Source organism: Trachurus japonicus, chromosome 17 (genome assembly GCF_045865225.1).
Source record: "Trachurus japonicus isolate A0001 chromosome 17, Traja_1.0".
Classification (NCBI taxonomy): domain Eukaryota; kingdom Metazoa; phylum Chordata; class Actinopteri; order Carangiformes; family Carangidae; genus Trachurus; species Trachurus japonicus.
The window spans coordinates 28802066-28816397 of NC_140923.1; the positions used below are offsets into that span (position 1 = coordinate 28802066).

Consider the following 14332-nt stretch of genomic DNA (forward strand, 5'->3'; position numbering starts at 1 on the left):
CGAAGAAATTCAGAAACTTATGAATCTCAACCGATTTTATATCCATAAATTATGGCTGTTATATATATAAATAAACAAGACACACTTTATCAATCGCAAATTACATTTGTTTTTAACCCATAAGGACCCACGGTGACACGGGTGTCACACTGCCTTCAAGTGTCCTGGAAAGCCCCTTACACATATTGATGTTGAACTTTTAACTCATGAAGTCCCTAAGTGACATCTACTCAACATCCTGGTGCAGTCACATGACTCTCTGTGAATCTCTCTATCCATGACAACATTTCCAAGATGGTGGCCAGCAGAGTTGGCACATTTCACAGAGGCAGCTACTTTTAAAAAGCTTGCTTTCTGTCAATAAAATAAGCCACCACCCATTTCACAATGCAAATCCTTTTATAACATGTCCCTTGTTGTATTTAACCTGTTCTGACCTCATTTTTTGAAGAAACTCATATAAAACAACTTAAGAAAATATTGCTGTGACATATACGTCACATCGGGCCTTAGCCTTAAAAAAGTCAGGAAAAATACCATGTGACGCCTATGTCACAATGAGAAAAATGGGAAAGAACTGCTCAATTAAATTAGGTGATTCAGGTATTTTGAATTAATATACTCTGTTGTTCAATTTAAAACATAATTTAAAAATGTTAACATAAAAATAATGTCAAATTCAATCAATATTTAATAAAGTGATATATCAGTCCGGAAATTGAACCACAGATTTAGCAGAGACACTCTTCTCAGTAAATGAACAATATTTTAGTATCCCATGCTGGTCCCATATTAATGTAATTATGCTTTTTTGCTGTATTTTTTGTAACAAAATAGGATACAGTGTTCAGGATGTACTGACGACCATCAGACGTGCAATAGATGTTGTCTACAGAACAACAAATACAGCAAAGAAGAATGAGAGTTTACATAAGAAAATATTCGGAAACAAATAAGAAAAGTTAACTCAGTCAAACAGTCATGAACCAGGTTTGAGACAAGGGTTCTGGACTGCTGTACTGATGGGAGAGAGGGTCCCATGTGGTGCATTGTGAGAGAAGGACGTTTTACCCAGCTCAGTTCTGACGAATGGAATATGACCCAACAATCAGTTCTGTGAGTGGGTACCAATGTTTTGTGATTTCATAGTTAACAGAGATGATACATAAGGAGACAATAACTGTGACAGGGCTTTAAAAATGGATAAAAACCAATGCTGTTGTCCCCTTACTGTCAGAAATGACCAGCCGACATTTTGATAAAGAGTGCCGTGATGAGTATATGAATCATTGGAAATGAAATGTAAAGCTGAGTGGTAAACAGCATCCAGGGGAATCAAAGTGGAACTAGCAGCTCTTCCATAGATGTCATCTCCATAGTCTAAAACAGAGAAAAAATAGTGTCTCCAATTTTTTTCCTGTGGTGAGTAGGGAAACGGTGCTTATTTCTGTATAGAAAGCCAAGTATTGTTCTTAGTTTATGCAATGAGGGTGGTGATATGGTGCTTAAAATTAAGACAACTGTCCATCCAGATGCCAAGGTATTTGTAGTTGGAAAGAAAATTGTGGTTGCACAGCTTTTAAGGCTTCAGTAACTGGTTAAAGCCTTCAATATGAGGCAATATTCGCATTTCTATAGTGTTTGCCCTTTTTTATTGTGAAACTTGTCTTAAAAAGGTGTTAATAGTAACCAGCAAATTTGTAATTCTGATATATGTTATGGAAATGCAAATAAAAGGTCAGATTTGTGTTACAGAGCAAAAGAAAATGTCAAGCCCATTTATTTTCAAGTGACAATTTGAGTTACCAAAAACGCCCGATGTGACATATATGCAACATTCCAGATCTCTGACAATAGGTGGCGCTATTTCAAAAAAAACTTCAAAAATGTGTTCCATGCATTCCACTTGGTCTGTGTTTCACCCCACTTAATTTTCCTTCAAGGATAAATGGGTCTGGGTTCTTATGGGTTAAGATAATTTAGTGAAATAATGTCAAAGTAATATTGTCATCCCAATAGAGTTTGAGTGATCATTTCATCAAGATACAGACAGAGAAGAAAAAAAAACATTTTCTCATCAGTTTAATGTAGACATAAATGATATGCAGTAATGGCATTTTTAATTCAGTAATAATGATAAGAATAATGGCAATTGAGATGACAATTATTTCTGTAACAGTTTTAGCTTTCACCTTCACCGACGGACGGTACACTTCCTGTTTCCGTTGCGGACTGTGTCCACCTTGTGGCGGTAACGCGCCCGTCAGCTGTGATCTCGGCGAGTAAACAATCGCAGGCTGAAGAAGAAGAAGGCAGAAGAAGCGAGAAGCAGGACGCTGCGTCTGATCTGAGAACCTGCTGACTGCTGAACATGAATAACCCCGTGTAGCTGCTGCCACATCCTCGGTACCAGACGGTCTCTCAGCCCCGACACATCCGCGCTGAGACCCCGGACAGTGCACGCGCTTCAAGCGGGTAAGTGAGTTTGCCAAGCGCAGCTAAAGCGGCTAACGTTGTTTACCGCTAAGCTAACGCTGACACCAGCTTTGGTGTTAGGGTCGCTAATACGAGATGCTAACGGCGGCTACCACCGCGAACAATACCATGGGGGTTATTATTATTATTTTCTTCACCGGGGAATTACCGGACACCGTTGTAATGTTGAAGCAGTGCTGTGGAAAACCCTCCCGGTGACGTTAGCGCTGCTGCTCTTTGTGTTGTTCATCCCTGTAGAAGCAGGTAGCAGCGGCAGCAGCGGCAGCAGCAGCAGCCATTCGGGGTCACGGAGATAAACAAGCTAGCGTCAGCCAGGTAGCTGAGGCGGCGGGTGGTGTGCGGAGGTCAGGGGTGTGGACGCTGGCTGCACAGGTGTCACATAAGAGGGAGGCTGACACGTTTCAAGCCAGGGTGTGCTTAGTAATATAAACCAGGGCAGAGAGCGGCTCAGGTGCAGCAGCACTGAGCTCTGGCACAGTTCTTATTGAATCAGCGTCAGTCCAAAGCAGCTGCTGGGGATGATACATGTGATTGCTGGAAGCGCGGTGCGAACACACTGCTGCTACTGTGTCTCAATGGTAATCAGCTAAATATAATAATGGCTCTGAAATACTTGTCATGCATTTAACTATCCAGAAATAATCCATTGATTTAACAAGTAAGATAATGAGCTTTTGTTAAGTAGATCAGGGTGTATGTGAACTGTGCTCCATGGGATTAAATCATTACAAAATGATGAATTCAAAATACCCCTAGTTGTGCACATATGAGCATTGTGCATTTTGAAATTTGAGTTTGTACTAGACACATATGAGCTAGTATTGTAGTCAAGACCAAGACCAAAACAATTTAGTGCCAGTACTCATAATAATCATGTGGCTTGATATTTACATTATTCCTCAGCTAAGTAGAGAACATTATTTTATAAAATCTATACCATATTTTATTTCAAACAAAGTTTGAATTGAACAGAAGAACACTCCAAATTTTCACACTGGTGCAACCAGGTTTTTTACATAGTTACACAATCATATACTTTTATAGAACAAATTTGATTAAAGTTATTGAACTACATCACATAAACCAAAGTGAGTGAGTGTCAGAGAGACATTTGCAGTTAAAAAAAATAAATAAATAAAAAATTGTCACTCCAGCTGTGGTCTTGAGAAAAAATCTAAAGTCCAGCTCGACCGCGACCGAAACAAGACAGAGTAAATGTTTAATCGATTCCAAGACAAGACCAAGACCTTGAAAATGTGGTCTTGAGCACAACAAATCTAACATGTGCTGTGGATGACATTAATGGTTACCTAAATACAGACTTACAGTACCAGTCAAGAGTTTGGGTCTCTTGCCATTCACTTTAATGAGAAACTGTGTCCAAGTTTTTGTCTGGGGAAGTAATACAGCCACTAATGAAAAGAGTCATAGCATCCATCCATACAATGCTCTGTATGATATCAGGACACTGTGTAAGTAATCAAATTGCCTAATTTGGGTTGTTTCCTGAGTTCACTATTGAATGTCCCCATTGTCCACTGTAGATAGAGGTCCACGTCTTCCTTGTAGCTGCTGCTGCTGCTGTTCAGACCAGCTCAGACGGACTCAGTGAACCAGAGGCTCCTCGTACCAGCAGATACAGAGCAGCCTTTGTTAAACACACAACCATGAGCACCTCTGTCTCAGAACAGTCAGATGAAACAATCTGAGAAGAGGGCATCACCCTGTGGTTAAACAGCCCACAGACAAGTGGAGGCGCTGCTTTACTTTGTCGCCTGCAGTCTTATATTTTCTATGTGCTCCCTGATTATATAGTCAGTTAGGGTTGCAAAATTCCATAAATTCTAAGACTTTGGAAATTGATATACTTCATAGCTAATATAATATAATGTAGAATGCAGAAACTAGGCTTGAGAAGCTTGAGGGACATTTTGAATAGGACTTTGTTTTTGGAGTTTGCATGGAGTTTATTCTGATGAGAAAACCAAATTATGTTTTTGGAAATTATACTTTTTTTTTAAATTACTCCCAATTTCCAGTTAAAAGAAGAGTCTGGAGGTTTTTGCTCAAAAATAAACTCCTAGACTTATACAAATGAAATCTGTCTCAACCCATCAACCATGGGATTCTAGTCCTGTGTTGTTCACGGAGACGCTTCTGGCTGGAGAGTCATGTTTTCTCTCCAGCCAATGACAGAGCTCAGGTGCAGTTCCGTGCAGCACGAGTAGGAGTGATGCCGAGAGCAGGGGCCCAGTGTGAATGTTTTGTTTACAAACTGAACGAACAAACCTCTAGACTCTACCTTTAATTCTTATAAATTCCCATAATTCCCATGGAAAGTTTCTGGAAGATCACTGGAAATTTTTCACCGCTTTTCAACTCTATCAGTTACTGAAGTCTCCATATTTTTCTGGACCTCACCTTAGCTCCTCTGCACAATGAATCTATTGATCGGTATCATGTTATACAGTATAAAGGTTAAGTGAGAATGACATTAAATGATTTTTTTGAGCCGTTTTGAAAGTGCTGTGTGTCTAACACTAGTCAGCGGCCATCTTTGTTTTCACAGGTTCACCAAGCTTGTGGAAGTTTCCTCCCTTCATCCACTCATCATGGTGGACTACTACCAGGTTTTAGGAGTACGGAGGGAAGCTTCTGCAGACGACATAAAGAAAGCGTGAGTGCTTCGAGTGATGTTCCCAGCTGTGATGCTCTGAAACATCTGGAACAGGTTCTGTCACCTCGAGTGCTGTCCAGATGTTGGGCCGTCGGCCGCACCCAGGAAATTTGTATACATGTCCATCCTCCTGCAGCTTTGTGGGGGCAAAAACGTTGCTCTCTGCCGAGGAATAAGAAACACCAAAGACCTACCAAGATTTTGAGGATTTATTCCAACCCTTTGTCTAACCAAAGGAAACAACCAGTAAATAATAAACAATGATCATCAAAATAAAGACAAAGTCATACTATTCGGCCGAATAGGGTGCAGCGTCTCTCAACCACAAAGGTCTCAAAAGTCTGGACACCTACTGTCAGAATGACTGAGTCTTAAAGCCCCAGTATGTAACTTATTTGGCTTTTTATTAGCAAAAATCAAATATTGCTTTCATAAATACGTATTTCACTGAAGTCGAATCACACCCACATACAAATGAAAGCTTTCTCGTACTTTAGAATGAGTTGTTACAAGTCGTTACAAATACATAAGTGGGCGACGCACCGAACCGAGGCTGCCATGTTGCATCGCCATTTTTTACGTTCAGTGGCAGCGTGACCGTAGGTAACCACGGAAACTCACCGGAGCTGTCGGCTCGGAGAGAAAGTTTTCCAGGTAGCGCCTGTTAAAACTGTCACCACTGTGTAGTGTGAGGAAGGACGGAGGCACTGATGTTGCATTCAGGTGCAGTCAGGCAGACGGCCGTCGGCAAACCAACCGGATGTCATTTTACTCCACGAGAGAAAGATGGTAAAACGTGGGTCAGGTAAACAATACGACATCACCATGACAACATACTGTCACGCCTGTATTGTTTTGCCTGGTGCTGGCGGACCACTTGTTTACATAGACGCTTGTTTATCCTGTTACATGCAGCGTCTGTTGTCTGTCTGACGTCTGCCCGATTTCACATGAATGCAACATCAAGAATACGTTCCGATATGCAACCGCACCGCTAGATGGGGGGAATTCCTACATATTATACCTTTAAATACACGACAGTTACAGATAAACAAACAGTTAAAGCTAGTAGCATTGTTTAGAAAGACAGTCCAAAGTAATTGACGACATCAGTTACAACTCAGAGTAGCAGCTGACCCTTATAATCATTCCTTTGTTTCTAAGATGATTAAACTAAAACCAACATTTTCCCTTACAAGCTTCACTGATAGCATACTCTCAAACCAACATAGAACTAACAGCATGTTGATGAGGAGAGCAGCGTATCCTGAGCTCACCCTGTTTCCCACTCCCACACACAGACACACACACACACCACCTGACAGCACTGGATCTGAGCTTGGAGTTAGAGCTGTAAAACTTTAATGTCACCATGGGGCAGCTTGGCTTTTTTTTATTGCTTTTAACATCAGGCCACTTCCCACTGTGATGCATCAGCAAAAAAGAGCTGAGTCGGACAGATCCTGCTGGATTATGGGTAAATCCAGATGAAAGCTGTCAGTCGAACACCAGGGTGACATCTAAAATGTAACAATTCAGAAACAAATCATTTTGCTCATGCTCAGTGTTTCCTTTACCATCATGCACTGTTGATTATAATATTGTGAGCCGTTGTGTGAACTGTTTCATACTAGTCTCTTTAAAACATCTCTAGTCCCAATTAATGAGATTCAGGGTAAAACAAGACTTTATGTACAGCTGCAGTATGAACTGATGGACTGGTGGAAGTCTTTATCTAACACCTCATGTTGATTGATTCCTTGTGAACTCATTTAATAAGAAAAATAAATAAAAATAATAAGAATAAAAAGCTGCAGCAGCAGGAACAGTTTAGCATCATAAATTAAAACTAGAATTTTAAATTTTAAATTAGAATTTCTTGGTACGATTATTGTCAGAGGAATAATCACGGTATTATAATTATCACAATTATTATGCATTAATACATTTAACAACACTATGGATGTGTAAAAATCAAATACAGTCAAAATGTATTTACATTACTAATTATATACACAAAATATTTGAAATATCTTTAATGTATGACCAATTATTAATCCCCCAGGGGAAACGTTTGATATATTTAAGTTATTGATTGTCATCTATAGCAAATACACACACACAAGAATTTTGTGACTACATTATGTCTATCTTCAGGTCCTTACACACTGACACTGAAACAGTCTGACGACTTAAAAAAAGGGTAATTGACCTCACGCTGTGTCAGTCATGTTTAGACACAAACCGCAAAACAATTTATCAAAAAAGTTGTTTGTTTTTTCACATCTCTATAACCTAACATTAAGTGAACAGCTTTTAACTTGTCATTTTGCACTGAAAGCCAAACCATGTCAGACCCAGGGTTATTATAGTCAACTAAAACTAAAAACAACGTTCCGTTATTATCTCATAGTGTGGTGAATGTGCAGGTCACAACTTGTCCACCCGAGCATTTTGGAGTTGTTGGATTGTGTATTTGATGAGTTTGATGAGGGAAACCAAGAAATCCCATTAGCCTCCGTAGCGTAGCTCTGAGCAGATCACGGCTCTGCTCCGCCGTTCTAAAAACAGCTTGCACCGACAATTAAAGGTAACAAACCTAGTGCTAAAACTATAGGGATTATAGCAATGGGCATATTTGCCAAAATGTTGAACTATCCCTTTAACTAACTAAACTAAACTGAACTGAAATAAAAAAAATCAAACTAAAGAACAAAATTAAAATAAAAACTAATGAAAATATTAAAACTATAAAAACCATGGTCAGTTACAGCACTATTAATTGCAATAACACACTAACATTTCCTACCAATTCAATATTAACTCACACAGAACAAAAACAAAGTTGTACACGCAGTTGTTGATGTGTAACTTTGTATTCATTCCATGCAGGTATAGTGCTCATCTGGCTATATTGTTCCGGCATAATCTTTTTTGGAAAGTGACGGTGTTGAGGAATGTTTACGTTTAATTCCACGGTTTATTGTGAAAACAAGTACCGGTAATTGTGACATCACTGGTGTCACCACAGTTGGATTAAAGTGTTTGCTGTGTTCCCCACGGTGCAGGTACAGAAAGCTGGCCCTGAGGTGGCATCCTGACAAAAACCCCGAGAACAAGGAGGAGGCAGAGAGGAAGTTCAAGGAGCTGTCGGAGGCTTACGAAGTCCTGTCAGACGGTCGGTATCGGCACTCAGACACCAGCCACACACTGCATTGTGTTTAACAGAGCGAAGCTAACAGCAGGGTGTTAGGGCACCGGAGCAGGTCACATGACGCCACTCTTCTCTCTTTTCACCACTGCAGCAAACAAGAGGAGCATATATGATCGCTACGGCAAAGAGGGGCTGACGGGGAGCAACGGAGGGAGAGGTAAAGGCATCAAGCTCACACCGGCTATTAACACATGACATCATCATTGAGATCTGATCACAAAAAAACGAATTTGTGTACACTGGTTTTCCTTTCCACATTGTTTTTCCTCTCTTGATTTCTAATCGGCTCGTTTAAGTTTTTCAAATGTGAAACCTGGTGTTTGTCTTGCGCGCTCTCTTTTTTTCAAACTCCCTCACTAGCCCTCGATCCGCATTTAAATGAATGTTATATGACAAGAAGAACTAGTGAGGGGAAAAAAACAGATGCGCGGACATCATGAAAATGAAACCCTTACAGGCTACAGAGGTTCAGTGAAACGTGAGCACGGGAATTAATATTATTGATGACATACAACACGCATTGCCAGGAAAGATCTGATCTGTCTGTTTAGACTACAGACGTTTTGGCAGATATCTGATTTATTTCCACATATGACAGGGCCTGAATCTGATCTGACAATATCTGATTCCATGCATATGTGTCCCGTTTACACGTTCATGTTACAGATCCGATCTGTACCACTTGAGAGGAAAAAATCAGAATTGGGCCACTTGAACCATGCAGTGTAAAGACAGCCTACATTTCCTTTAGGAATGTGGACATGAATGTGTCCTGGCTGCACTGAAGGACCAGCCACTCTAGTGACACAGTCTGATTAGTCCCAACACAGATGTTACTATTTTAAATGAATAGAACTTGATTTCATCAGGTCAAGAACACACAACATTAACACACTCAAAAGTCTGATTGCAAACAGATGTGTGGAGAGAATCAGAACCGGAGCCAGAAAGAGCAGCAGAGGAAAACATCTGGACTTTGTCTTCTTTGATCAAACCACCGTTACTCACATCTGTCCAAGCTTCACTCTGACATCAGCAAAAGAAAAAACACAGTCTGTGCCGGTTTAAAGGGATAGTTCAACATTTTGGCAAATTGGCCTATTGCCATAATTCCTATAGTCATAGGGGTAGGTTAATTAGCGGTGCGAGCTGTTTTTCGATCGGCAGGGCAGAGACGTGAGCTCTGCGCAGCGCATGGTATTTCCACCATTTCCCTCATCAAACTCATCAAATACACAATCCAACGACTCCAAACGCTATGATGGACAAGTTGTGACCTGCACATTCACCACGCTATGAGATAATAACGGAACGTTACGAGACGGAGTTGTTTTAGAGTTAAATGCGTAACTAGAACTACATTCCAGACACGGCAGAGTGATTTCAAAACCGCAAGTATTTGCTTCATGTGTTGTAATGTTACATGATTATATGTTATTATCTCACAGCGTGGTGTATGTGCAGGTCACAACTTGTCCATTAGAGCGTTTTGGAGTTGTTGGATTGTGTATTTTAATGAGTTTGATGAGAGAAAGGCAAAAATACCATTAGCCTCCGTAGTGTAGCTCTGAGAAGCTCATATCTCTGCCCCGCCGCTCTAAAAACAGATTGCATCGACAATTAAAGGTAACGAACCTACTGCTATGACTAAAGGGATTATGGCAATAGGTGAATTTGCCAAAATGTTGAACTATCCCTTTAACAACATGATTACAGAGGCTGGGGGGACGGCTCCACACTCACAAGCCAAACTGAATGTTGATGTTGAACTGGAACAAATCCTGACTTGGTATTAAATTCATAGAGTGCAGTTTGTTTACTGGAGTGGTGTTTGTCATGGTGTTGCAGGGAACCATTTCCACAACGGAGACCATTTCCACGAACAGTTCACATTCCGCAACCCAGAGGACGTCTTCAGGGAATTCTTCGGAGGCAGAGACCCGTTCGCAGACTTGTTTGGTGAGTTGTGCGGTTTTCCTCTAAAACAAGCCGAAGCATCACTGAAATCACTTTGACCCAGCCGGAAGCGTCATCTCTTCTCTCCCGTCCCCCCTCAGGTCCAGATCCTTTCAGCGATGACCCGTTTTTCGGCAGCGGCCGGCAGCATCAGAGCCGGGCGGGTCGCAGCCGGACAGGCGGCTCGTTCTTCGGAGGCTTCGTTGGTTTTCCTCCCTTCGGGGCCGGATTCTCACCTTTTGACCCCGGTAAGAAACAACAGCAGTCGACTGAAAGAGAGAAAAATGTTGAGCTTCAAACATGAACCGGTTTCACCCGCTCCACCCGTTTGAACCAGACTCTCTCTGCCTCTCTTCACCTCAGGCTTCGGTTCTTTTGGCCCCATGAGCACCATGGGCCACATGGGTCACATGGGTCACATGACGACGATGGGCAGCCTGGGAGGCGGCTTCACCTCTTTCTCCTCCACCTCTTTTGGGGGAGGAGGCGGAGGAGGAGGCATGGGCAACTTCCGCTCCGTGTCCACCTCCACTAAGATCGTCAACGGCAGGAAGATCACCACTAAAAGGTACGGACCCCCTGATGGAGGCTCACAGGGCTAGACACACACACGTATGTTGATGACAGATACAGTCTGTGGCTGGAGCACACATTTATTTATTAGAAATTTAAAAGTTGCTGATTCAACGCCTGTAGCCTACGCCTGTCTTCAATATTTACAAGTACAGTAGTTCCCGTAGATCAAAATACCAAGATTCCATCATGCGCAGAACACAAATTAATGTTCCTTTCAATGGGGATATTCCGATAGGCGAATACATGACCAAATATTCGGGTTAGAAAAGGAGTAACCCAGGGGTCTTTTTCGGGTTTTTAAAACTGGAATATGAGCATATTCAGGTTTTTCCGAAGGGTTATTGGTGTTTACATGGCCGTGCGCAACTGGGTTATTGCTAATATTCCAGTTACACCGTGTCCTAACTGGATGCGACGTGAGCGAGCGTCCGACAATCGCGTCACATCTGACGCTCTCCGTCCACACTGAATCCGCGCGTCTGTTGGAATGGAAGCACATCAGCTGTGCGCTCGTCACATGGATGTATTATCAGACGGGAGACGTAACTACCCGATTAAAAGATGGGTGAATACTACGTTTGTGCCTTTTTAAACAGAAAACAAATTTCTTGAAATATATAGCCAACAGCAAGTTGTCTCTATAGTGTAGGAACAGGAGGAGCAAAAACATAATGCAGGGTTTTCTGTAACTTTATAAGACGGCGCACCGCCCCCCCGCCCAAGATGAATGAAGAGGCTATTAAAAAAAAAAAAAAAAGTCCGCTAGTCTCCTTGAAGCGGACGTTATGTGTCGCACACATGGGGTGACCAGCAGAGCGGCCGCACCGTGACCGCGGTCCGCTCCAACTGCCTGGTGTCCCCATTGCGCACCACGCGTTTTTTCAGTCAATCGTCTGAGTTCTCCTTTACTTTTTCTTTCGAGACAACACTCATTCCATCTCTCTCTTTTTTTATTTTATTTTACCGGCGGTGTCTGCTGATGTGCACGTCTGCAGCAACCCAAACAAATGCACGTGTTGACTGGCTCTATTCCAGCCACATGATTGGTTCGGCGCGGTGGAACTCTCAATATCATTGGCTATTTGTATTGTCTGCCAAAACATGGATGAATGAAACCGACCACGTCTCATATTTCTATCGAAGAAAAGTTATTTCACATTTTATACCGTTTTATTACCCAGCCCTGGGTGGGCTATTGTCCCCCTCCTACCTGGGAAACAGGAGGGAGACACAGCTCTAACTACACAACACCGACAAGCACTTAGAGCCGCATGTTGCAGTGACCGCAATAAGCCGACGAAAAGGTGCAATTTGCCACTTAACTTCTTGTCGATGTATTATTTGCGGGGGCTTTCGGGGGATCTGGTGACGGTGGAGGATCGGGGACTGATTCACTGTGGGCAACCGCCAGTCTGATCAGGTCCATCGCAGCACGGCAGCTGCAGCACTGCCCCGCTGTCACATTACTCTCGCGTATCAGCGCAATCAACACCTATTTAAGCCGACATCAGGAGAATAATGAGACGCGACAGTAAATCAATGAAAATAAAAGTATGATAATGTACAGATATAAATATATTTGTTTCGAAAACTTGGGGGCAATTTTGTCCCCTTGATCATGATTTCTGGGGGCATTCTTGGTAAAATTGGCCCGTGGCACCCGCTAATTTCCGACGCTGAACGCGACGCGAGCGACAGAAATAGAAGCCGGGCGTCGGGCTCTAAACGGCGCATCGCATCGCGCTGCGTCACTCGCGGCCAGTTAGGACATTACAATAGGAAACCATTAATTTTGCAGCTGTCAGTCGCTCGCGTCACATCCAGTTAGGACACGGTGTTATGAAAGGGTTATTGACTGCATGTAAACGCACTCAGTGTTCTAAAACATGCACTCAACATGAAACTATAGGGGGAGTGACTGTAGACATCTGAAACATTATAGATAAAGAAATGGCTGAAACAGCAGAGGGCTGGTCTCAGAGCAGCAGGGCTGAGTTTTGAAACCAAATCCTGGTAGTGTGGAATGAGCCTAAGGCCAGTGACTGAGAGATGTGGTCAGTGTCCAGCTGTGCTCCAGAGGTGACGGCTCCCCCTCTGGGACTCTATGACAGACACCAGGTGAACGTATGTGTTGGTTGTTGAGTCTGCGGGGCCAGGCGAGGTCCGGTCTCTCCCTCTCCCTCACCGTTGTAACCCCCCCCCCCTGTTCCTTCCAGGATCGTGGAGAACGGTCAGGAGCGCGTGGAGGTGGAGGAGGACGGCCAGCTGCGCTCACTAACTATTAACGGCAAGGAGCAGCTGCTGCGACTGGAACACAAGTGAGGAGCCGGACGTGGGCTGCTGGAGAAGTGTTACCTCAGCACAAACAGACCAACAAACTTGAGCTTGAAACAGGAGGAGGAAAAAAAAAAAAGAAAAAAGCAACAAAGCGATGTAATGATAGTGCTCTACTATTGTCTGGATGTACATATTTAGGTTGTGTTTATGCCCTTCATGTTCTCTCCCTGCTGTTAATCATGGAGTCCCATCAGAGGATCTGGACGCAGACTTTTCTATGCATTTTTGTTCCTGTACTTATGAATTGGAGCTGTTGTTATATTTTGGCTCAGGGTGGTGTTATTGTTTCAGTGTTTGGGACCACAGTATTGTTCTGATGTAAATGACCAGACCCCCCCAACTCCCTCTTTTTCTTCTTCTTCTTCTTCTTCTTCCTGTATTTTTCTGTTTGCACTCCATTCAGTGTGTGTGTGTGTGTCAGCTACACACACACACTGTCCAGAAAACATGACTTTTATTTTTCAGCGGAATAGTTAAAAAAAAAAAAAAAAATGAATATGATTTTACAAAGTGGATCAGAAAATCTGAAGCATCCTCCTTGTCTCTGTTTACTGCTTGTCTAATCTCTTCTTAGTAATAATTCTTTTTTTATTAAAAATATGATGCTGGTAGGATGAGTTATGCAATTTTATATGTTCTAATACCATTGTGTTTCTCTTTATTTAATTATGCATGTACACCTGTTGATGTTGAGTCTTAATGTTAAAAGCTGCATTATGATGCACAGATAATGGAAGGCATTCTATAAATGATATATGGATAGAGAAGGAATTTTGTGTACTTTGTAAACCAATAAATCAGAGCGTCGTCCTGTTTTCAGGATGCTGAAGTCCCGGCTGCTCTCTCGTGGTTTTGTCCAACCGTCCCGATTCATCACCGGTCATTTAGGTTTCATTTTGTTACAGTTCTTGGAAATGTCTATTGGATCTAAGCTTGGGGGAAATATTTGATAACATTGAATAATAGTCTGTTTCCTGTCATACACAGGATATTTTTCATAATGTTATGTAACTAAGCAGAATTTAAATAGGGTTCTGGCAAATCCTTCAAGTTTGTATTTAACATATCCCTTTGTT

At 42.2% G+C, this 14332-nt stretch overlaps 1 protein-coding gene across 1 annotated transcript; it reads left to right on the top strand.

Moving 5' to 3' along the window:
• Window positions 1-2302: 2302 nt before the first annotated feature.
• Window positions 2303-14085, top strand: dnajb6a (DnaJ heat shock protein family (Hsp40) member B6a). Its single transcript, XM_085804809.1, has 8 exons — window positions 2303-2475; window positions 5066-5173; window positions 8242-8351; window positions 8479-8544; window positions 10236-10346; window positions 10445-10591; window positions 10707-10911; window positions 13136-14085. The coding sequence occupies exons 2-8, from the start codon at window positions 5109-5111 to the stop codon at window positions 13239-13241; spliced, it is 810 nt and encodes a 269-aa protein (XP_085660935.1). The 5' UTR covers window positions 2303-2475; window positions 5066-5108; the 3' UTR covers window positions 13242-14085.
• The last annotated feature ends 247 nt before the right edge of the window (window positions 14086-14332 follow it).

Coding starts and splice junctions, on each gene's coding strand:
- dnajb6a (XM_085804809.1), top strand. CDS start 5,109: ATGGTGGACTACTACCAGGTTTTAGGAGTACGGAGGGAAGCTTCTGCA. Junction 8,352..8,478: donor TTACGAAGTCCTGTCAGACG/GTCGGTATCGGC, acceptor TCACCACTGCAG/CAAACAAGAGGAGCATATAT. Junction 8,545..10,235: donor GGGGAGCAACGGAGGGAGAG/GTAAAGGCATCA, acceptor ATGGTGTTGCAG/GGAACCATTTCCACAACGGA.